Raw genomic sequence first — 23,439 nt, 5'->3', positions numbered from 1 at the left:
ATTTGGTGGGTGAACATTTTATTCATCCACGACTCTTAAATCTCGCTCTCGTGGCCTGCAGAAAAGCCATCTGCTAACCAGTTTCAAACCTGGCTAGATACTTGTATAGAATAAACAATCCAGAGACCTAGATTCAACATTGGAGAATTTTAGGTTATGACCTGTCAGAAAACAGGGTAATCTAAACCTCGAAATGTTTTTGAAAAGGAGGACAACCCCATTAAATTGGTCACAAGGAACAAAATGTGGATAATGTAATCACCCCAATAATGTCAAATGCATGTTTTATCATATAAATTCCATTTTGTCTGTCAACAAAAGTATTACTGATGCAGTTTTACAGTCCTTCACAAGTGTGTAAAATTCTGTACACTGTATAGCAGAGCAACTATATACAATAATTTTTAAAAGGGTCTGGTTGACCTGGGCCAAAGCAAGTTTTTCGGTTCTTTTGATATACCTGAGTTTTACAAACAAATCTGCATAAGGTCAGAATAAACACTGGCAGCCAGCCTTGGGCTTGTGACTGCAAAAGGGGCACAGAGTCTGGAAATTAGAAGTCATTGTCACACAAAGCAAAACAAAAATACTCAAAATTTAATGTACGGTCATGGTCACCCTTCTGTCATTAGCACCTCATCACACTCTATCCCTTTAATTTGTGACAAAATTAGGTGTGCAGGTTTTTCCCCACTGTATACATTTTGTATCCTGCAAGGTAAAGACATTTGGTACAATGTGAAAGCAATCTAAAACCGTGCTTCCATCACAGCTTCCCTTAGTTTATGTATACTATTGTGTATAACTAAAGGCCAAACTTATTTCAGTTTTGGTAGAGTGGTGAGGGGTTAGAACCACTGCCAAGTTATTTTTTTTTTTTTTAATTGCCTGTGTTAGTGAGATCCGCTCTTTGTCCTTATCACTAATATCACCAGAACAATAGTGAGGGTAAATCTAAAATTTTTAGTACCCGCTGAAACAGGAATGGAGGGGTAAAATTGCAATGAGGAATATTTTCCCAATATGAGGGATAAAACCTTAGACAGATGTCACAGGAATAATATCCACTCACTTCCTGTTGAGTCTAAAGGACTCAAGCGAGAGACTAGACACACAAGGCAAAAAAAAAGACCAACAGTGGTTTTAGTTCTTCCCTACTCAGTTAAATTCTGAGGACCTTTGCTGTATAACAAGGAATCTAACGTTTAAGAGCAGTAAGTAGCTTCTTGTTTTGTTTGGATAAATTCTTTATTTAAAATGTACCGCTTAAAGGAAAGTTCCATTAAGAGCTTGAGTGAATCGGGTAATTCGAGTAATATGCAAATACACCCTCCGCCGTGCCCAACTCAAATACAGTCCACTGGCTCCACTAGAGATCATGAAGTCTATAGGAAGTCTGATACTCGAGCCAGAGAATGCAAAGTGGCACCTCAATTGAAGGGCTGGAACTTTAAAAAGGAGAACTATGAGGCTAAGCCCTAAGGAGAACTATGGGGAAAAGCCCTAAGGAGAACTATGGGGAAAAGCCCTAAGGAGAACTATGGGGAAAAGCCCTAACACCATAGTTCTCCTTTAATGACTGTGACTGGTGGAAAAGAAACACAAGGGCAGGTGTCAATTACCATTTCCTTACACGTTCCACTGTTCCATCTGTCAATGGATTAATCCTTTATTACACTATAATATCTTCACTGAGCCAGATGTATGCAGCCCTCCATACATACCCTGCCTCATAGCAACCAACACTGACCAAAATGTAAAAAAAAAGAAAACCCCAAGGTACTCCATTTGCAAGGCTGAAGATTGAATTTCTGCACTAGTGCTTTACCAAATGTATGCTTCCCAGCTAGGTTTTGTTCTGAAAAGTATTACATTTTTCTTTAACACATTTGTTGCTGCAAACTTTATTTTAGCCTTCGTTTAGTGGGGAAAAAAAATCCCTGTAAAAACAGATGCAATAATAATCTGAGCCCAAAAAATTCTCCTTAACATCAGGACTTTGTCAAACTAAGGAGAGAAATAGAAATAAAAAAAACAACACCCCACTAAAATTGGATAGGGCATATTCCACATAAAGTGAACTGGAAGAAATGGAAAAACCGCCCTCATCCTTTCCCTCAGCAGTTTATAGGCATATGAGGGTTTGCATACTCCAGTATACAAACTCTAACGCAATAACGTCTCCCGACAGCAGTTTACAATTCATCATTCACATTTTTAAGAAAATCAAAATATTTAAATAGCTACCACTTTGTAGCACATACAGGTAATGAAATTCATTGTGAAATTTCTTGAATGTACATTGGAGAAAAAAAAAAAGCAAACCAAGCTAAATAAACCAGGCATTGTTTGGTTGTGTTTTAATGTATAACATTTTTGTTTATAAATTCATCTGTGTTTAAAACGTCCCAGGAAAAGATTTGCTCCACACAAAAAGAAGAAAAAAAATGGAGTTGAACAGCATATTGAACGGAGAAGGCAGTACAAACAGAAGAAGCCATCTGATGAGGCTGGCAAAGGCCCAAATAGCCTTTTCACTCCCTTGCACTTAACCTTTTCCAGCAACAGCTGTATACACTACAAAATGGAACCCCTCATTAGTTGGCAATATCACAGAGATTGTCCACCATTTTGGATTGTATGATGCTGGACCTAATACATGAATTACAAAAAAAAAAAAAGACTGACTTTTTTTTAAACTTTTTAACAGCAATCCAGAAACAAAATCAGCACATTTATTTTGCACCCCAAATAATAATTTCAGTCCTTAACTAAAATTTGATCTTCTGGTCAAAATATTTTTCTTTAATGCCGCTCCATATACAAAAAGAAAGTAACATTTGGTGATTTGTTTATGAAGTGGCTAAAGATCAAGCCAAACATGCCAAGAAAACGTATATTCAGACTGAATATTGTCAAAATCAAATCCATGCTCTCTGGGTCATGCATGTTTTGGTTATAGCTTTTTGCAAGTTTTCCTTTATGTATGCAAAACTGAAGACACCTTCAAGTGGTGCCACACCAAATGTCCACGGATGACCCTGGAATACATAGATTAAATGACATCGGGCAATAACAAAACATCACCGTGATGTAACAAGGTTTCTGGTAAAGATAACTATTTCAGCCACTTTCTTGTCCTTTCTTTATTATGTGACTGACGCAGGATACATTTAAACAGAAACCAATATTAGGAAACGTCAATTTCTTGGATTGCTGTAAACTCCAAATTAAGCTCAGATGTTCAATTGGTGCAGACTGACTGACGTTCCGATACTATCACTCCAAACTAATGCACTTTTTGAGACAGGCAGCATGCCCATGGTGTGTTTATTATGGACCTTGTTATAATACAATTAAAAAAAAAGGCTCTTTAGAGGGCTTAATACATAAAGCCGAGTGCTAACACAAGGAGTGGCGAAGTACAGTAAGGTTTCTTGGTTTAGCAAATGCTTTTTGTGAGGTACATAATTTCTGGGGAAATTAAGACCTGGGAATATTTTAAGCCATATTGCAAACATTGAGAGAAGGAAAAAAAAAAAAAGGATGTTGTACAATTTCCCATTTCTGCCACCCATTATTCACAAGTATTTGCAGAGCTACAGTACAAATTGGCAAACTGTTAATTCCCACTTGCCAACATCAAGCCATTGAAATCAGTTACAAGTCCCTTCACCACCTCCACACTTTATTGTGGTGCGGGGGTGGGATTAATCATGGGGAGAAATAAAGAGGGGGAAAAAAATGTAAAGGAAGGAGCCTAGTTGCGTTGACCTTTGGCACCAGGAAGGGCAGGTTTCTACGCAAGAGTGCGCCTTTGACGTATTTCTCATTACATTATCCTATTTGCCAAGCCAGGTGCACACGTCTTGCGATTGCTCGGCAGGCATCCTGGAGATTAGATGTCCATTTCAAACTGAGCGTCATCACCTATAGGTAAAGCAAGCAAAACGAAAGCTATTAGGCAATTATATCTTGCATTTTATTTTACCATACATGTACACACAGATTAGCAGTCATGTAGTTAGATAGGAAGATCTGTGAACATTATTGAGCATACTGGCATGATGGACGCTGCCAATAGCTGATAAGTTACCAATACTGCTTACTAATACAATGCTTACAATGACTGAAAACATACTAATGCAGAGGCAGACAAATAAATCTGGAATTCAGGAGCCAGACTGTCCGATCCAAGAGCCGCCAGTATTTCTTTAGGAGCCAGCTCTACTGGCAACTAGAAGAGAAAAAAAATACTCAAAAAGATATTTGCCAGCTGTAAATTTTAAGCAGCATTGGCCATCTGGCTCCTGGGATTGTAAAGATTTCCAGTGGTTTGTTGATCAACTCTTAGAAGACCACTAGTAAACTCTTAGAAGACAGGGGTGCGGAATTCCTATTGCCCGGATGCCCAGCACATGCAGTTCCGGGCACAGGGCAGGTATTTTGTTGTACATTTAGCCCTGCTTCAGGCAAGCAGGGCTAAAATGTAAAGCGGGGAGTCACTGCAAGTTTTGTACAGGTGATCTGATCAGATGACTTATACCAACCTGATTGTCTGCACCCCTTCCTCACACTTTGCTGTGGTTTTTAGGGTCCCCCACTCCTCTGGGGGACACACGACCACAGCAAATGAGCTCAGGATGGAGAGTGGGGAGCAGAGTAAAGAACGTCCGTTCTTTGCTCTGAGACCGTGGCGCTGTAATCACAGCACCACCTGTATCAGCTGTCAGGAACTGTACAGTAGATCTGTTCTGTGTTGGGGGGCAAGTTCCATAGAGAACTTGTCACCTCCAAACTATCACACAGGGGCTTAGTAATGGTAGATGACAAATAGCGGTGTATCCCAGGGCAATTGTATCAATCTCGGGGCACTTAGGTTTTGTTAGGCTATTAGTCATTAGGGGTGTGTGTGTGTGTGTGTGTGTGTTTTCTATGCATGTTGGGCCACATGAAGCCAGGTCTTGCGAGGGCCCAAAAGTAGCACATTCCTCTTGGCGACTGATGGAAGCTAAAAGATAGTCTACACGGATTTATAGAATGTATATCATTTTGGACTATGCATGTCAGCGCCTTATCAGTGGTCAAGATACTGTATAGAATGCCATTGTAACATTTAACCAAGGCATTACAAAGTGTCAGGATCTATAAACAAGGGGCGGGGTGGGGGAACAAGAAAACCCCCAAAACTCCCTTTCTACAGTACATCTTACCAATAGCTGTCTTCCTGTCATGGTTGTTCAAATTATTGGTTTCTACTTTGGGTTCTTCTACAACCGTATTAGGGCTGGTAACTCCAGGAATATCTGGCAAGCGGCGAGGAGGGGTCTGAGCCAAGGGAGAAGTGCGACGGTCCAAAAGAAACTTGCGATCATAAATGATCCTGGTGCCTAAAAGGGATAAAACATAAGATTCTTTAAAACAAAAAGGAACAATCATGGTGTAACAGATCCTAGTAACCAACAGATGTCCCGTTACAGTTTACAAACCAAAGTTGCAGAATATCTTACTGAAACATATACTCCGCATCTCGTTCTGCAATTTTATGTGAAAGCTTTTTCTAGGAACCGATGCCAAATATCCTGCCCAAACCAGGAGCAGGATATTTAGGACAGATTTACAAACCTGCAACTCTAACATCTCCTTTAAGTCTATATTTCAATCTTCCTATATGCGACAGAAACCCAAGTAGGTGTAACAAAGCATTCTCCGGCATCACAAACAGGTATCCATACCAAGAGGAAGTGAAGAGGACATTGCATTAAAAAAAGTATAGATGGATAAATGAATACCAGGATTGTGCTCCATATATGCATCACAAGGCTTATTTTTAAGTCTAACTAGAGTAACTTAAAGCCCATCTCCATCTCCTTCTGCAACAGGAGACTTGCGGCTTCCCTGCAGAGAGGCCATCTTATCGTTTGTCAGCCCCTCGTCTCCCCTTGTCAATTCACAGAATACAAAGCTTTATGAATGGACAATGGGAGAAGAGGCGGATTGTACAGTTTCTGGGTAGGAGAGCTGCAGCGCTTGTTGCAGCACCGAAAGTATAGTGAAAGTTATACTCCCCCAGCCTCATTGAAATTGCCAATAGTCAAGAGAGGGCAGCTATCCTGAAGGTGGCACACACCTCATTACATTTACCCAGCAGATTTACTTATTTTTTTTATTCTTTTCCTGAAGTTCTTTAATGGTTACAAGAATGTCCAAAAAAAAAAGTCACCCTCACTCCAAGGTCCAATGTGTTGAATGCAGTGGCGTAACAATCGCCATAGCGACCCAGGCGGCCGCTATGGGGCCCGGCCAGGACATTCCTCTGATGCCGTGTGGGCTGCCTGGGTCGCTATGGCATGCAAGGGTGCTGGCTGTCACTGACACAGCTCAGCAGCGGCATTTCCCCTCACAGCCGCTGCGGAGCTGTGTCAGTGACAGCCAGCAGCTACGGCAGAAGAGGCCAGCGTTCGCAGTGAAGGAGGCTGGGCCCGCCTAAGAGCAACCCTGCCTCCTCTTACATCACTGGCCAGCGACCTAAGAGCAGGTGGGGCAAGTGGTGTAAGAGGCAGGGCCCATCGATAGAAGAGGCGGGGCCAGAAGAGTAGGAGGGGCCAGGCAACCACAGGAGGCACACAGCGCTGACAGGTAAGAGGTGTGCAGCCCATCTGGGACCCTGCCGAGCCCACTATAGAGAGTCTATGGTGGGCTCTGCAGGGTCACTCTCAGGTGGGCTGTTTGGTATATCAGGTGGGCTCTTCAGGTGGCATAACTAGCAATCACGGGGCCCCATACTAAATTTTGCTATGGGGCCCTGTGATTTCTAGTTACGCCCCTGGTTGAACGGCTTTTTTATTCAGACGTTCTGCAAACATGGTGGCACAGTGTAAGAGTGCTTTGCATAACGTCTGAATAAAAGAGGCGGTCAGCACATTGGACCTTGGCGTTCGGGTGACTTTTTTTACATTGTGATAACACAGCGCCATCTGCAGGTCATGCCAGCACCCACCTATTATGGGATCCCGGTCAGGAGTGCCGTGAATTGCACATTACCTTTAATGGTTACTTAACCCCTTCATGACTGAGGCCCTTTTTTCATTTTTTGCACCCATGTTATATTCCACATTTTAGGCCTGAAAATGACGTAAAACCCCCCAACATTATATATTTTCTGAATGCCAAGACCCTATAGAATAAAATGGTGGTAGTTGAAAATGTTTATGTTGCGCAATATTAGCGCAACTCCTTATTAAACCCCAAAATTTAGTGACAAATTTAATTAAATGCCCCAAAACACAACAAATTACCCATGTACACTGTACGTCGTCAGTCACGAAGGGGTTAAACACACTATTAAATATATAAAAAAAAAAACTTAAGTAACCTACTGTGTAACATTTATATGGAAAAATAAATGTTGTGCAAAAAAAAAAAAATTAGAAAGATTTAATCTATTGGTGTCCCAAACCTACCAGCTTTAAACCCATGCTTGAAAGCTTTTGTAAACCAATTTGTTGTGTGTGTGTGTGTGTGTGTGTGTGTCAATATGGACAGAGGAGCTTTCTCAATGCATTTTGACTGTAAACCCTGCTTACTATGGACCACAAATACAAGTGCTGTCTATAGTTACAATCCACAAGTAATATATTGCAACTCAACTGTGAAAAGGCTTATTGCAAACACCCGAGTTCAGTAACTACAAATGTGAGAAGCTGTTCCGCAATGAACAGTGCATAACAATTGGTTAGGAATAAACTTGATAACTATGGCAATTCAAGTACCACCCAGCCTGTAATATGAAAGAGGCTTTGTCAAAGTAAAGCTCTTGTCCCTATCTGGACTACATCCAGCCTCTTTGTTAACTCAAACAAAACAAATTGTGGTCAGCAACTGACTAGGCGCAGATTTCAGACAAAAATCACGTTTGAAACAAACAAAAGTCTGGATATCTAAAAGCAAATCACGATGACACTTCGATCTAAAAACAATATTTTTTTAATCTTTTTTTCCATTTGACAAGTTCATATTAAAGTTGCATAAAAACCACCACTGGTGAAACAATTCAAAAAGTGGCAAAGGACATAGAATTAGTAAAGGAATATTGTAAATGCTAGAGTTTAAAAAGATCCCAAAGTAGATGAATTCAGATATAAAAGCACTACTCCAATCAAAACTCAGCGGTGGGGAATTTATCAAAACTGGAGCAGACAAAATCTGGAGCAGTTGTGCATGGCCTGCGGAGTTAACCAACCCAGGAGTCTGCTGGCCTGAGATTGTGTCCCGCTAGCTGGGAAATCTCTGTGCAGGGTGAGGCTGAGAGTGGTATCGCCTTGTGACGCCATGCTCGGTTCAGAACTGTGTATAGTCACGTGGGATTGACATACAGTGGGTTTGGGATGGGCGTACGTCACACTGTGCACTACATGATCTCTGCTTCATCAGCTTCTTTGGGGTCGCTAGGTGACATTAGGGGTCTAAGAGACCCCTGATGTCTCCATAAACCGTATCCGTCACATCCTCTTTGCTATCACATAAGGGGCTTGTTAGCTCCCTATGTGATAGCAATAAAAGTTAAGTGTAAGTAAAGAGGAAAACAAAAAAAAATATATTTTTTAAAAACATCCCCCACCCCACGCACAAACATGTGTTGAGTGCGTCTACGTGCAAAAACGATTGCGCCACATTACATATCACCGAGAATGTCGGCAGGAGAGCAATAATGCTAGGTCCACTATTCACCGTTAAAGCTTTTACTGCTCATCAATTTAGCATTAACAGATTAAGATATGTTTTAGTCAATGGACAAATGCTCGCAAAAACATACCCAGAAATGTGCAAAACGATTGTCTCGCGAGTTTCAATTGCAGTCCATGAGGACAAACACGCTGTAGTTTGCCAAAAAGAAGCTTACGTTTTTTGCAGTGTTTTACAGCTCGCTACAAAAAGCTCAGCTATAAACAGGGGCCATCGAAATGAACAAGAATTTTAGTGTTGAGTTTTGTCACGCTTAGCTTTGAGCATCAAAACACAAAGTAAAAAAAAAACAAAAACCAAAAAACACAAAAAAAAAAAACTGTTGAAATTGCCAACAATCTGTAACAGAAATCATGCTTAAACCATACAGAGGTGAGATTTTTAACTGTTTCTATTTAGCCTCTTAGTAACCTTCAGTTTACACTAATCAACTCCTATCCCCTTTCTTCCTCTAGGAAATATTTCCTATGCCGATTTTTGTTTTTTTTATTATGGTTTTTGTAATATTTATTTGGCTCATTGTTTTTAGCGTTGCATTAAAAAGTTGTAAAATTGATCAAACTAAACCCTTTCACTTGTAAATAAACTTTGCAACACATTGTATGTATACTTTTATCTACAGGAAAATTAAACTTGTTATCAAAGTAGAAAAGTGTTTTTCTAGTTGGGTTACTTTTTTGTCTATAGATTGCTCGCCTTCATAATATTTACTTGTATTTTTTTTAATGCAGAGTGTCACTGGCCCACAGAGGGTGTACAGGTTAAAAGCTGAAGTAGGTAAATTAACCACTACAATAAAAGAATGGCACCGTTTACATAAGGTTTCCCTAGATGCACAAGATGTTCCAAGTGAATAATTGTGCATCACATGAGTTAGCGTCCAAACAATAACTTGGCACAAGGTAAAATTACGTACCAACCCTTGTGACACTGAGATCATTGCTTGGAGTACATCCAAAAGAGTGCAAGCAAAGTAGAAAAGGTAAACACTTATTTTAAAATGAAACATTGACTTTGAGGCGTTATAGGAGCCATCACACAGATGACATGGTAGCCAGCTCTCTAGCTAAACATATGTAAAAGGGGAGAGTTTTTGGTTATGGATAAAATATGGGGAAATGGTTAGAATCAGTCATATTATGCTTTGCTTTTGGTGTACTGCTGGGAAACCACCTCCTGCATGAATTGCTTCCTGGCCATTTTGTGCCGCTCTGATCAGTGCAGTTTCCATACAGCTTTCAATGGAACTGTGCTGTTCAGTGCGGTTTTGGGAGTTTGTGTTTCCGGTCTGAAACGCAATTAAAAACATGCAAAACCACCCTTTTAAAATCAATGCGGAAACCCCAAACATACCAAGCAGTGCAGTTGGATAAAAAAAAAAAAAAAAGAAGTTCATGCTACTTTCTCAATGAGCTTGTTGTCCATCACAGATGGGAGCTTGGGGCGGTGGCTACTTTACAACACTCACAGAGACTATGAGGAACAAAAGTAGCCACCCTCCAGAAGGAAGGGCGGTGTCAGCACCTATTCAGAGATGATTGGAAGATCTACAGCTGACTGATACACAAATAAGACACTTTTGTTGATGGGGCACGAATGGATTTTTAAAATTTAACACCGGAGTTTAGTGTCACTTAAAAACTTGCTGCTATCCCTAAAAGTGTTCTTTACTTGATTAAAAAATGCTGCCTAGCTTTCCTCTAAAGTCACAGCTTACACTTATTTTAGAACATCAGCACTCGAATAGCAATACAAAGGATAGTTATTATGGACAATCTAATCAAGGCTTGCTTGAAAACACTTTCATGTTGTGAATGCTTCCCTTCTGCAGGCCATCTCTCAACTTCTTGGACTCCCTGCATGGTTTGCAGCTTCTCTGCTCCTTCCTGTGGTTTACTATGTATCCCATGGTACCTTGTTGCCTTCAAGCAGTGATGTGCCTCCTGAGACTCTTCAACACCTCTGTAGTTCAGAAGGCAGACTCCGATATGGGTGATACACCAGTGCATAGCAAAAGTGTGCAGGGTTCTGTGGTGTACCATACACAGGCTAAGGAAGGTTCACAATATTTTCACCACTGAGAATCTTCCTCCTCCACACCCATCACCTCCGCAGGTGCAGTGATAGATGCAGGGCAGCTTCTTTCATGCCTGCTCCTGGCTCCAGTGGTGGCATCACAGGGGCTATGGAGAGGATTTTCAGCTTACCTGGATGATGAGAAGTTTACTGTCACTTTAAATCTTGCTGCTTGCCTTTTTACATGTTCTTTACTTGCTTAAAAACCCTACCTAGCTTTCTCCTATGTAATGTGAAAGTCACAGCATACACTTATTTTAGAACATCAGCACTGTAAAAACAAACTATGGTTATTTCTGACAAGCCAATAATCTTAAAATGTAATTTTCTTTTTGTCGATTTTCTAATGCTCCAATAGGGGTGTGGTTGTTATATGGTTTGGGGAAATCTACACGTGTATGAACACATCGCAAGGATTAAGTGCTCGTTTGGTCTAGGGTCTAAAGTCACAGAAAAAAAAAATATAAAACATACTCACATGATCCTCTGTCCTGCGGCAGTGACCAATCACCTCTCTCCCCCCTCTGCTCCGGCTGGTGTCCTCACGGTCAATGTAAGTGAATAAATGTGAGGACATCTGCAAGGGTTATTGTTTTTATTGATTTATTTTGCTTACTGCCTGGAGTGCTCCCTTAAATAATAACAAAAACGCCATTTTATATACCCAGACCTTGTTAAAAAAAAAAAAAAAGACAAAGCTGCCAGTAAAACTGTACCACCTTAGATTGTAAGCTCCTTGAGGGTAGGGACTGATGTGAATGTGCAACTATTTAAAGCGCTATATAAATACCTGTAATAATGATAGCAACGGTATGAACATTATATTCATAAAGGCCAGACGCCTGAAAAAAAATTCCATGGGATCACAAAGAACTCAGAGCAGCTGCAGTTTTCAGAATGTTATCAGGACATCAGTAACAGATACTCAAACAGTATAAAGCAGAGGAGAATTCATGGTTGGCTGACCAATGCACAAACATATGTTGCCATCCAAGAAAGGAGGAACAAAAAAAACAAACATCTGAATAACGTACATAGTGACTAGAAAGTTACTATTAGCCAGCAAGGTTCTGCACCATACACAGCACTCCTCAGACAGGACTATTACAAGTTCAAGTGTGCCTATTTCTTGAATGGCTAGTGGGGAATGATGACTTCCTATCCAGGTGTAATTAAGCATTTTATATACTGTAGAGACTGTCAATGTTTTTAACGAGGCTTCGGGAGTGAGTGTAAAATGATATTCTAGTATGTTAGAAGCATAGATCATTATGGCTGCGCCAGAGTCTCACAGCCATGTGCTATGTCGCCCAATGCATTAGTAGAGGACGTCTACTAACGTGAAAATAATTTTCCATGGCCATATGCCCCTGCAATATGGGATTCTGTTGACAGTTGTTTGTGTAGGACAGCCACCATGTCAATTTATACATTTCCCCAATTCATAACTTCGTTTACCTGCATATAAAAAAAATAAATTCCTGTAGCCCTTGGCACTTGTGTGACCCATGACAACAGACTCCATGTTTACAAGGACTAAATGTTGGCACATTGTAAAGGTCTTACTAGACCACCCCACGAACTCATTTTCCTTCAGATGTCCACCCAGTGCAACTCAGTGCCAGAGCTTAGAAGGAGCGGATAGTCATTTTCACACCTCCGTTGCGCCAGGGTGACTGCTGGGTAATGCAGTCCACTGGCCGGCGGCAGCTCTCCTGCTCCTCGGTTCGCCGTGGGCGGCGTAAAGGAGTTAAAATGAATGTAAAGCTCCCGGCCGGCCGTTTAATTACAACAGCCGGTCGGGAAGCTACTCGTCCAGCACTGGCGTCCACTCGTCACAGACGAGTGGACGAGTGCATTTTTCGAGCCCTGTTTATGAGGATGGCTGTGTTCAGAGCTGGTGACTAGCTGCACAGGTCCAAGCACTGCATACACCGGCAGGCGATCACAAACTCCCTAATACTCAAGTATAACAGGCTTGGAGGGTGGGCTAGGAGGAGACTTATCCCTGAATGACCAAGTAACAGATTGAACTGACTGAAAACAGCACTGTTGCAATGTTAAAAAAGGAGGTCAAAATGTACTCTTCCCAATACTTAGAGCCAGTGAGTCACACGCCAGCTCTATAGATTTATGCCCGGTTCACACCTGGGCGTTTTGTAGCGCGTCGGTACGCTCTGCAAAACGCTCAAACACCGAAATCCTATTATTTCCTATGGGCATGGTTCACACCTGGGCGTATTACAGGCCATACGAACACGCTACAAAAACGCCCTAGGCCCAATGTAGTACAGGAGCTTCTTTGGGGCGTATTTGCCGTGTGTATCCATTGGGATACAGCCAGGTAGCCCTCGGAAACGCGTGTGTCGCGCGGTTTTTTACCGCGAATTGCGGTAAAAACTCGCGGCACAATAGGTGCATATTCGATACGCCTAGGTGTGAACCCAGCCTTAGAGCTGAACGATCACAAACTGCTGATTGCTTAGCTCATGGTCTTCTCCTTGCAGAAAGTGGTGACTGACGTTCACAGCACCCCACAGGGATTCCCCTTTCCCGCTCCGTTCCTCCAGCACTCATTGGATGGAAAGACGGGAGGGGACAGACAGCTGGCTCTGGCTTTAGAGAGACAGACAGCTGCCATTCAGGCAGCAGGGTGGATCTTTTAACCCAAGAGGACTAAAGCCCAAATAAAGTTTGGCTTTAGTTCTCTTTTAGGGCCTGTGCAGATCTGGGCAATCCGGGACGCGCGTCTCGGGACCGCACGATTGTGTGCCGTTGCAGCGCAGCCCCATTGATTTCAATGGGATTACATCTGCACAGCAGTCACAGAAAAAAAAAAAAAAAAAGTACATATACCCTTTCTTGCGACACTACTTTTAGCCGCACGGACAGAATCGCCAGCGTGATCGGCAGTGGTGGCCGATTCCGTGGCCACGTATCCCTGTAAATTAAATTCTCAACTATCTTGAATAGCTCTACCTTTTACCCAGTGATCACACAACATTTTGTCAGAAACTGAGATGCTACAGCAAGGGACTCAATTGTGTCAGACATTTATGAACTGTACAGGTATCAGGATTTAAAAGAGAACTATGGGGTAAGTGTTCTCTTTAGGGTCATGGGAGGACATATACTAGCATCCTCCCGTGACCCAAAGCTCAGTTATATAATGCGAGCTACAGCAGCCGGGACGGATCCCGGCATTGCTGTCGAGATCCATCCAGATGCGCGAGTGACAGCTGGTTCTGCCTATCTAGAGGCAGAGCGACCTGTGCCCGTCCTCTCCCCTGTCCGTTCCTCCAGTCAGCACTGGAGGATCGGATGGGGAGGAATCCCTGGGGGAACGGTGACTATCGGGAAGTGAGCAGATCGTGCATGTTTCTGCTCACTTCCCGATCGATAAGTTGTCACAGGTCGGCTCCAACTATGAGGACGAGTAGAAATAACTCCCCTCATAGTTCTCCTTTAAATGCCTATATCATTCTCCAAGCCAGCATCTTCAGTATAGTATCGTAATATCTGTTAAAAGCAATAAATACATGTAACTGTTACACACATGTATTATACATTTCTTAGCACACAGGTCAATCGCTCAGTTCATGATCTTCTCCCCCTGCAGAGAGCAGTGACTGCCAGTTATCGCTCCCTACAGGGATTCCCGTCCCCAGTAGATCCCCCAACTTCTACTGGTCATAGTGCAATATTACATTCAGAAAAAGAAAAAATACATTACCTTGTAAACAAACATCTAATGTTTGTTTTGGAAGACATCTGCATGGAGCGAACAGTCACAGATATTTGCAACACAAAATAAGAAAAGTGCTGCGGACACAAAACATGCGTTACACAAAACAAACAACCCTGGTGGGGTGTCACAGGGTGGTAATATTCACAGATATTTGCATGAACAGTGATAGTTGCAGCACACTGATGCACATGGTTTGAATGAGCCAGAGCGTTCTGTGGCTGGTGAGGATCGCCCACTCCAGAAGTTTTATAGACAGGCTGGGGAGAGGCTGCAAATGGCCTACAGTTATACCTTGAAAATTAAGCATCTTTTTTTAAACCCGATGACTACTACAGAAGCTGGAATGCATAAGAACTTTTTTTTGGAAAGGTAATGCAAGGAGGACTAACCATTTAAGCTTTGGTGTCCAGTATTTATAAAAATGGAAATGCTAGAAAAATAAATGGAAACTTGTGTGGACTAAAATTTTGAATTCATTTATGATATATAGATATATATATCAATCTTACAGAATATATTCACTAACTGAAAACCTACCACACGCAATGAGTCAGAGATCATTTGGTCTGAGGGTGTATGCACAGGTCTGAGGCAGCCGCCACATACAATAAATGATGTGAATGTAATTAGTTAGTTGTACAGAATCATCTTCTGGCCAACTTACCGGAAATCAGTCATGAGATGAATATGTAAGCTACTATTAAAAGGAGAACTATGTGGTTAAGGCTTTTCCCCATAGTTCTCCTTAGGGTAACAGGAGGACACAAACTAGCGTCCTCCCGTCACCCTAGGCTCAGTATACCGCGAGCTGTAGCTCGCGGTATACCGAGACACCGCAGCTGAAGCGGATACCGACAATTATGCCGGGATCCGCCCAGCTGCGTGAGTGACAGCTGGCTCTGCCTACCTAGAGGCAGAGCCAGCTGTACCCGCCCCCTCGCCTGTCCGTTCCGCCAGTCAGCTCTGGCGGATCGGAGGGTGGGGAATCCAGCCCCTTCCCTGTCGCGGCAGAGAGCCGTGACAGGATCGGGAGGTGAGCGAACGCCGGTATGTGTTCGCTCACCTCCCGGTCTACTGAGCCGACCTGTGACAGTCTCATTGTCATAGGTTGGCTAGAACTATGAGGTGAGTGAAAAGCACTCACCTCATAGTTCTCCTTTAAGGACTTCCTAAAAAATCTCTGCTTGCCATGCTTACCCCTCTACTTTCAATTCTTTGTGTCACCAACTTAAATCAGCAAGTAGAATCAGCACTTCTGATTTTGCATACCATGTTCTTGGTCAGGGACTCAAAGCAGTGAACACAGAAATGGAATAGAAGCCAAGGACCTAGCATTTCCAGAAGGATGCCAGCAACTAGTGCCCAAGTGTTGTTCTAATCACAAGCTAACTTGAAAGGAGGAACACCAGGAATTTCTTTCTTTTTATTAACCATTGCAGTAAGGGTACCCCTACACTGCAAGGGTTAAGTGCCCAAGACTGCTCAGTGCTTCGGGTGAGTATATGTTATTTTTGAGACTAGACGCAAACAAGCACCGATACTAGTATCGGTGCCGAGTATTTGGGCGAGCACGTGCTCCGAGACCTAGCCCGATACCCAAGCTTCCGGCATCAGGAAGCCGGGCAGCAAGTCATTAGATGCTGCCCGGCTGGTAAGCCGACTCTTTTCTCCCTCTTCACTTGGTGACGAGGAAGCATGGAGCCGGCTTCCCGGCCAATCAGGAAGCCAGGCAGTGTGTAATGACTCGCCGCCTAGCTTCCTGATTGGCCAGCTTCTCGACCAATGAGTTAACTGGCCAACTAGTCATTACACGGCGCCCGGCTTCATGATTGGCCAGATAGCCGGCTACATACTTTGTCACCTGGTGAAGAGGGAACATGGAGATGGCTTCCCTGCTAATCGGGAAGCCGGGTCTTTACACGCCACCTGGCTTCCCGGCTAATCAGGAAGCTAGGCGACAAGTCATTACACGCCGCCTGGCTTCCTTAATGGGACTTCCCGCATCGGTATCTGAGTAGCAGGGAAAAAAAAAATATTGATACTCGTACTAGATACCAAAGAACGTTATCGGTGCATCCCTACACTTAACCCCTGCAGTGCGGGGGTTACCTCACTGCAAGGATAATAAAACATTTCCTGGAGTTCTTTAAAGCATATTTCCACTTTTCCAGCCAGATTTGAGAACATCCCCACTATATGTTTATGTTGCCGTTTGGTTTTCCCAGTCAGACAGCCTACCAAAAAAAAAATTCTTACCTTTTAGATGCCTGTGGGGCAGGTCTTTGGGAAGACTACAAGACTCAAAGCAAAACTGTCCCCATACAGATGCTGCTGTGGACACACTTGAGTTTCCCCTTAACATACAATGCTTGCAGATCTTTAACCACTTGCCGTCCGCCCGTTGTAAAAAAATGGACGGACGGCACTGCTGCACTGGCGGGTTGCCGTCGCCAGACGGCATTTTTTTTCTGCTCACGCGCGCCCCCTAGCGGGCACGCACGGGCAGAAAAGTCCCGACCAATGCAAACACCCGGTAACGGGTGTTTCACATATAGGCGATCAGCGGCTCCATTGCCCGCCGATCGTCTATATGTGCTCGTTTACAACGCCCCCCGCGCGGCCGTTCCCCCCCTGACCCCTCACCTTGAATCCCGGGATCCGCTGCCCCATCTTGAATCCCGGGACCGGCTCGGAGAGCGCCAGGAGGAAGAGGACGGGAGATCAGCTCCTTGCCGATCTTCGTCCGGGCTGTGAATGCAGAAGTGATGTGTATTACATCACTTCCGCATTCACCTGTCAGTCATCTGGCTGCTATAGCCAGAGAAAAGAAGCTGATGAAGCAGATTTCTGCTTCATCAGCTTCTTTTGGGGTCCACAGGTGACATTAGGGGTCCTAGAGACCCCTAATGTCTCCATAAAGAGGACCTGTCAGTGTGCCTTTGCTATTATATAGGGGGATTGTTATCCCCCCATATAATAGCAATAACAATAAGTGCAAAAAAGTAAATATAAATAAAAAAAATAAAAGTAACATAAAAAAGTAAAATAAAATAAAAGTCACAAAAGAGGGGAAAAAACCCCCCAAAATGTTTAACTCCCCCACCCCCACGCAGCTATAAACGTAAATACGCGGCCGGTGCCCCAGCGCGCAAAAATGACAATTGCGCTACACATGTTACATATCGCCGTGAACGTCGCAGTGAGAGCAATCATTTTAGGGCCATCAATCACTGATAACACTAAACTGATGAGCGGTAACAGCTTTTAAAGTGTCGCCTACAGCCAATTTTGGGTATTATCGTTTGAGGTTTCGCGCGCAATTTTAAGGCTTGACATGTTTGGTGTCTTTTTACCCGACGTGACCCCGTCTTTTATATTTTACCAAAAAATTGGGTAATAATAAATGTTTTATCATTTAATATAGGGGGAAACTGTCTTTTTTTTTTTAAAAAATTCGGTAATTTTTCCTTAATATAGTAAAAAATAAAACCCCCAGTGGTGAATAAATACCACCAAAAGAAAGCTCTATCTGTCCCCAAAAAAGGGTATAAAATTCATTTCAGTACAGCGCTGCAATGACGGAATAAATGTCAGTCAAAGTACCGCAGCGCTGAATACTGAAAAATGGAGTGAAATTTGAGAAAACCCCTCTATATTCGTTATGTGTATCTATTGATCCTGCCTACCTAAAAATATATATTTTACATTTACCTTTTAGATGTTTTGTTGCAGCAGGCAAGATGGCCGTTTCCAGGTTTTTCTGAAAACATTCACAGTGATATGTCCTAATGGAAGGCTCGGGACTGAAATTTGAGGATTGTGTTTCTCTCATTAACTCCTACATAGTATACAACATACAAAAAAAAAAGCCCCCAACTCCCGACAGCCCCTCCTAACATTACAAAAGGTGAAGCAAAAATACATTTTAACCATTAAGAAGACAAGAAACTAACGCAAGTAAAAGCAATTTAAACTGCAAGAAGCGTTTTTTTTTGCTTATGCTAGGTTAATGGAAACTTATAACGAATATAAAATAGGTGTCATCTCAATGTGGCTGCAAAAGTGGAGATACACTTTAATCCTTCCTCCCTTCCTCAGGACAAACACTGTTCGGATCTATTTTACAAGTGAACGAGATGTGCGAGAACAGTACAGACATCTTTAATAAAAAGGCAAACATTATATCCCCATCTTCTTGTATAGCTGAGGTAAATTCAGTGTTGGGAGTTGATACAAAAGAACAAGTAAAACGTAGGCGGCAATATCTAAGTTCTGCTATGTGAATGGAAACTTTTAAGAAATGTAACCCTTTCGCTGCCAATGCTTTTTGGTTTGCTTTTTGCACACGATATAATGCACATTTTAGGCCTGAAAATTACTTAAAAACCCCCAAAATATTATATATTTTATGGAAGCCAAGAAAAAAAAAAAAAAATGGTGGCAGCTGCAAATTTTTATGTTGTGCAATATTGGCGCAAATTTATCAAACCTAAAAATTTTGTAGTTAATTTTAGTGCCCCAAAACACAAATACCCTTTTTTTTGTGGAAAATATAAAAGATGAGAATATATACCCAACATGCCCAGGTTAAAAATTGTGTGCTTCCGTGAAATGGCGACAAAATTCAATACCATTGATGACGCTTTAGAAGCCCCTACAAGTCATCAGTTTAGAGATGCGCATAAATATTGGCCTTAGAATTATTGCTCTCACTTTGGTGTGTGGCAATACCAAACATGTGTAGCGCGATCAGCATTTCCGTAGGTAGGTGCACCTAATTATTTTTTACTTTTTTTTTTACTTTAATTGCCATCACATGGGGGGGCATACAAGCCCTCCTATGTGATAGCATGTTAGTGGCGACAGGTCGTCTTTAAAAGGTGATACTAGGGGTCCAGAGACCTTCTAAATAAGCGATTGAAGTGCAGATTGCACTTCAGTAGCTTATTGCTCGGCTTCAGGAGCCCAGCAATATCAGCTCATGGGCAGGAAGTGATGCAATACGCGTCACTCCCAGTCCCATAGAACGGGGAGGAAAAGGGCAATCGTCGGTGGTCGCAAAAGGGTTTAAGTAGGCGTTATCCCCTATTCGGCTGAAAAAGTGGAAATACACTTTTAACACAGTTACAAGCTATTTCACCATCTCAAGTTTCTCAAGCTAGCAGAGAGCGAATTCCTAAAAAACAACCATATTTGTGTGTACACCCCTCACTTTTAATATAATTGGTAGTATGTGAAAGTGCGTTAGCAACTTCCCACAGTAATAGGAGTGCATTCTGTGTTCGTGTAATCTGCATTAGAGCTGGAGCCTGCAACATTCCTCGAGTGAGGAGCTGATGCCAATGATTCTGAAAGGGAGGGGGGGTACACTTCAGAAGCCAAGAATGTTATGACTTTGTACTATAATTGCCATGTATTCTAAGAAAACTAGCCCGTGTTCTGAACATATAAACACAGCTCTCACAAGCCCACTTCCTTGTGTTTTTCTATGCAGCAAGACAAGCAATGGTTGTTTATTAAAGAACGCCTGCAGTCATGCCACCTCCCATCACCTCCCTCCCCATTGTGCAAGAGTCATGAGGTTGTCCTGGCTTCCCTAACCTTGTTTACAGTTTCAAGCTTTCCTGGAGGCATGGCTAAAAAAAGTCTGATAACAGGCCACGCTTTTGCACATATGGAGCAATGTCGGTTTGATTCTGAGGGAAAATAACTGTCTAGGAGCAATGTGACAAGTCAGGAAAGAAAGACAAATGGCTGCACATTGAAAGCCAGAACTCTATGAATATGAAATGCATTTCTGTGCACACGGACATGTTTATAGTTAGAAAGCTTCTTTAAAAATAATTGTGTCCTGGTGAATGTATGTGGTGAATACCCATATTGGCAGCATTTCACATTTCCATGCAGACCAAGCTAGAAGTGTCCGTTATAGGGGTTGGGACAAACCACTGCCTACAATGCTCACAACAGACCTTTTATTCACATGATTTAGGGTACATTCACACCAGCGGCCGCACTCATCCGCTAGGCTGCTGGTGTGCGTATCCTGAATTGAGCCGCATGGCACTGTTTTGTTTTTTTTGCAGAACTTTATTGAAATGCCATATTTCATTAAGTTCTATGGGTTTACACAGTGTGATGCAGTTGTACTGCGTCTCACTGCGGTGCGCTTAAAAAAAAGTTTAGAATTTGGTAGTGACTGTTAATGAGACTGCAGCATGTAATTCCCCTCCCCCAATACTGCCACTTTAAAACTGACCTCTAGGGAAAACTACAATACTCCCTTAAAGTGGAGCTCCCCCTCCACTGCAAGGGTTAAATGCTTGTTTATGCCTAGGGTACCAGGGACATGACTTGCCATTGTTAACCTCGATGCCTTGGGTTGTTGCAGAGGTCTCTGCATCCTAACATACAATGCAAGGCTCTTGGCCCTTCATTGTACTTGTGAGCCTGCCAGTGATCCCCAGAGTGCCTTAGGGCCAATTCACACCAACCAATGCACAACGCACAGCAGCGTGAAGGGACATTTCACTAAGTTCCACGGGCACAGCAGGGTGTGAGGCAGTTGCACTGCGTCACATCTTGCTGAAATGAGTAAAAGTACTGCATGCCATACTTTTCTTTTTCAGCACACACGCGTTGTGAACCAAGCCCATCTATGACAAGGCAAATTACATTGTCTTGCGTTGGGGCTGCAGTGGTAAACATGGCCAGTGCTGCCCCAGTGCATATGGTGAATGGGCCCTTAGAGAAGAGGCTGCGGGACCTAGCCTGGAGGGTGCCTGCAGAGCGAGGGATAGGGCAAAGAAAGGTCTTTTTTCCTTGCAACCTAGACAAACAGGAAGAGCCCCACTGCAAGGAAGGAGGTTTTCTTTTCCTGGAGTTCAGCTTTATTAGAATTATATTCAAAATTTCATGTATTCTGCAGCCTCCCCTACTTAGGGGGTCCCATGCCTGCAGGCCTCCGCTATTTAGCACAGGAGTCACTGATCTTGGTATTAACAAAACATATGTTCCATGGCCATTTCTCCACATCTAGATGTACTTACAAAAAAACAGGCTGAACAGTCCCTGGATGCACAATGTCTTGTTTACACACTGAACATACCTGGATGCGGCATTAGATAACATGCTTCCAGATGTGTTTAGAAATCAGCATCAGTATTTTGATAGCCGTGTGCATGAGGCCTGTGTATGGCGGCCGCCCGCCCCATGACGAAGGTACACGTGCAGTTTGTTTTGCATTCCCAGCCGTGTCTCTGATCACCTCCACTAAAAGCATGTCCCCAAACTCCCAGCCGTGACCCCGACCGAAAGCATTTCCCCTAATTCCCAGCCATGTCCCCGATCACCCCCACCGAAAGCATGTCCCCAAATTCCAAGCCGTGCCCCCGATCACCCCCACCGAAAGCATGTCCCCAAATTCCAGGCCGTGTCCGATAACCCCCACCGAAAGCATGTCCCCAAATTCCCAGCCATGTCCCCGATCACCCCCACCGAAAGCATGTCCCCAAATTCCAAGCCGTGTCCCCGATCACCCCCACCGAAAGCATGTCCCCAAATTCCAAGCCGTGTCCCCGATCACCCCCACCGAAAGCATGTCCCCAAATTCCAAGCCGTGTCCCCGATCACCCACATTGAAAGCGTATCCCCAATCACCCACACCAAAAGTCTGTCCCCAAATTCCCAGCCGTGTCCTGATCACCCCCACCAAAAGCATGTCCCCAAATACCCCCACTGAAAGCATGTCCCCAATCCCTCCCCACCCTGAATAGTGAGGGAGGATCAATGACAGCTCGGCGAGGCCCCGCACCCCCCTGCTGGATTATGCAATCAGTGTTCATGTAGAAGAGGCCATGCAGGCTGTGTACGGACATGACTGGCATGTGATCGGTGAGCTGCATTCACCACCACGAGCCATGGGTGGGACAGCCGCCCCGGGCCTCCTTATGCGATCCAGAGCATGCTCCTCTTCCTGCACCAGGCCTTATGATCGGCCTGCGCTCCCCTCCATCAACACGTCTCCAGCCCGTGCTCCTCTCCGTGCACACAGCCCCGGCCTGCACCCCGCGTCCACGCACACATAACCGTCCTCCTCCATGCACGTTGCATCCCCTCAACCACCAGGCCTGGCACCGCATGGAGCACGCTTATACATTGCAATCCCCCAATGTACGCCGAGCCCACCTCCCCGGACGTGCAGCCCCTCCCGTAGGCCGCAGAAGCCACTTACCTCCAGGGGTGGTGGAGAAGAGGGTCCCCCCGGGGGTGGTGCAATAGTCATGAGGTAGCTGAGATGAGTCGCTGATGTGGATGGTCCTGGTGGGGATGGCCCGACTCTGGCTGTGCTGGTGTCCGGTTGACATGTTCCTGGCCTGGAGGATGTGTGTGTGTGGTGGGGAGAGAGAAAGAAAGCAAGACGGGGCCGGAGAGCGGGGCTGGGAGGAGCCGGCTGAGGTAGACGGAGCACGTTAGGGGAGGATTGGCTGAGCCTCCTTTATGATTTCCCTTCCTTCTCTCTCCCTTCCCCTCCGCCCTTCTAGCTCTCGCCTGAGCCAGGAAACACGAAGAGGGAGTGGGGCCAGGAAATGAGCTCAGGAGCCACATGCTCTTAACCATTCACAGGCCGGGACCTAACGGGATGATGCAACAGGCCCGATAAGGGGGGCCACTCTGTCAGCAGGGGCCACGGAGGGAGAGGCACAGTGAACTGAGAACAACAGGCCGAACAGAGCAATCCTAACCCTCCAAACGTCATTGTCACTAGAGAGTACATAGGTTACTGTAATGGTGGTCTCTGAGACTCCACCAGAGAAACCTATGATGTCAAATATTGGGATAAAACAGTCCTCATTCACAACTACCGTAGC

At 43.8% G+C, this 23,439-nt stretch overlaps 1 protein-coding gene across 1 annotated transcript; it reads right to left on the bottom strand.

Annotated features, from left to right (window-relative positions):
- Nucleotides 1-3,503: 3,503 nt before the first annotated feature.
- Nucleotides 3,504-23,112, bottom strand: EIF4EBP2 (eukaryotic translation initiation factor 4E binding protein 2). The gene is made up of 3 exons (XM_018564908.1): nucleotides 22,803-23,112; nucleotides 5,214-5,390; nucleotides 3,504-3,930 (listed from the first exon to the last, which is right to left on the bottom strand). The coding sequence occupies exons 1-3, from the start codon at nucleotides 22,933-22,935 to the stop codon at nucleotides 3,899-3,901; spliced, it is 342 nt and encodes a 113-aa protein (XP_018420410.1). The 5' UTR covers nucleotides 22,936-23,112; the 3' UTR covers nucleotides 3,504-3,898.
- Nucleotides 23,113-23,439: the final 327 nt, after the last annotated feature.

Source organism: Nanorana parkeri, unplaced genomic scaffold (assembly GCF_000935625.1).
Source record: "Nanorana parkeri isolate BGI_ZX_2015 unplaced genomic scaffold, ASM93562v1 scaffold793, whole genome shotgun sequence".
NCBI classification, from domain to species: domain Eukaryota; kingdom Metazoa; phylum Chordata; class Amphibia; order Anura; family Dicroglossidae; genus Nanorana; species Nanorana parkeri.
The sequence above is the reverse complement of the archived record's forward strand: the minus strand, read 5'-3'. Positions and strand labels throughout refer to the sequence as shown.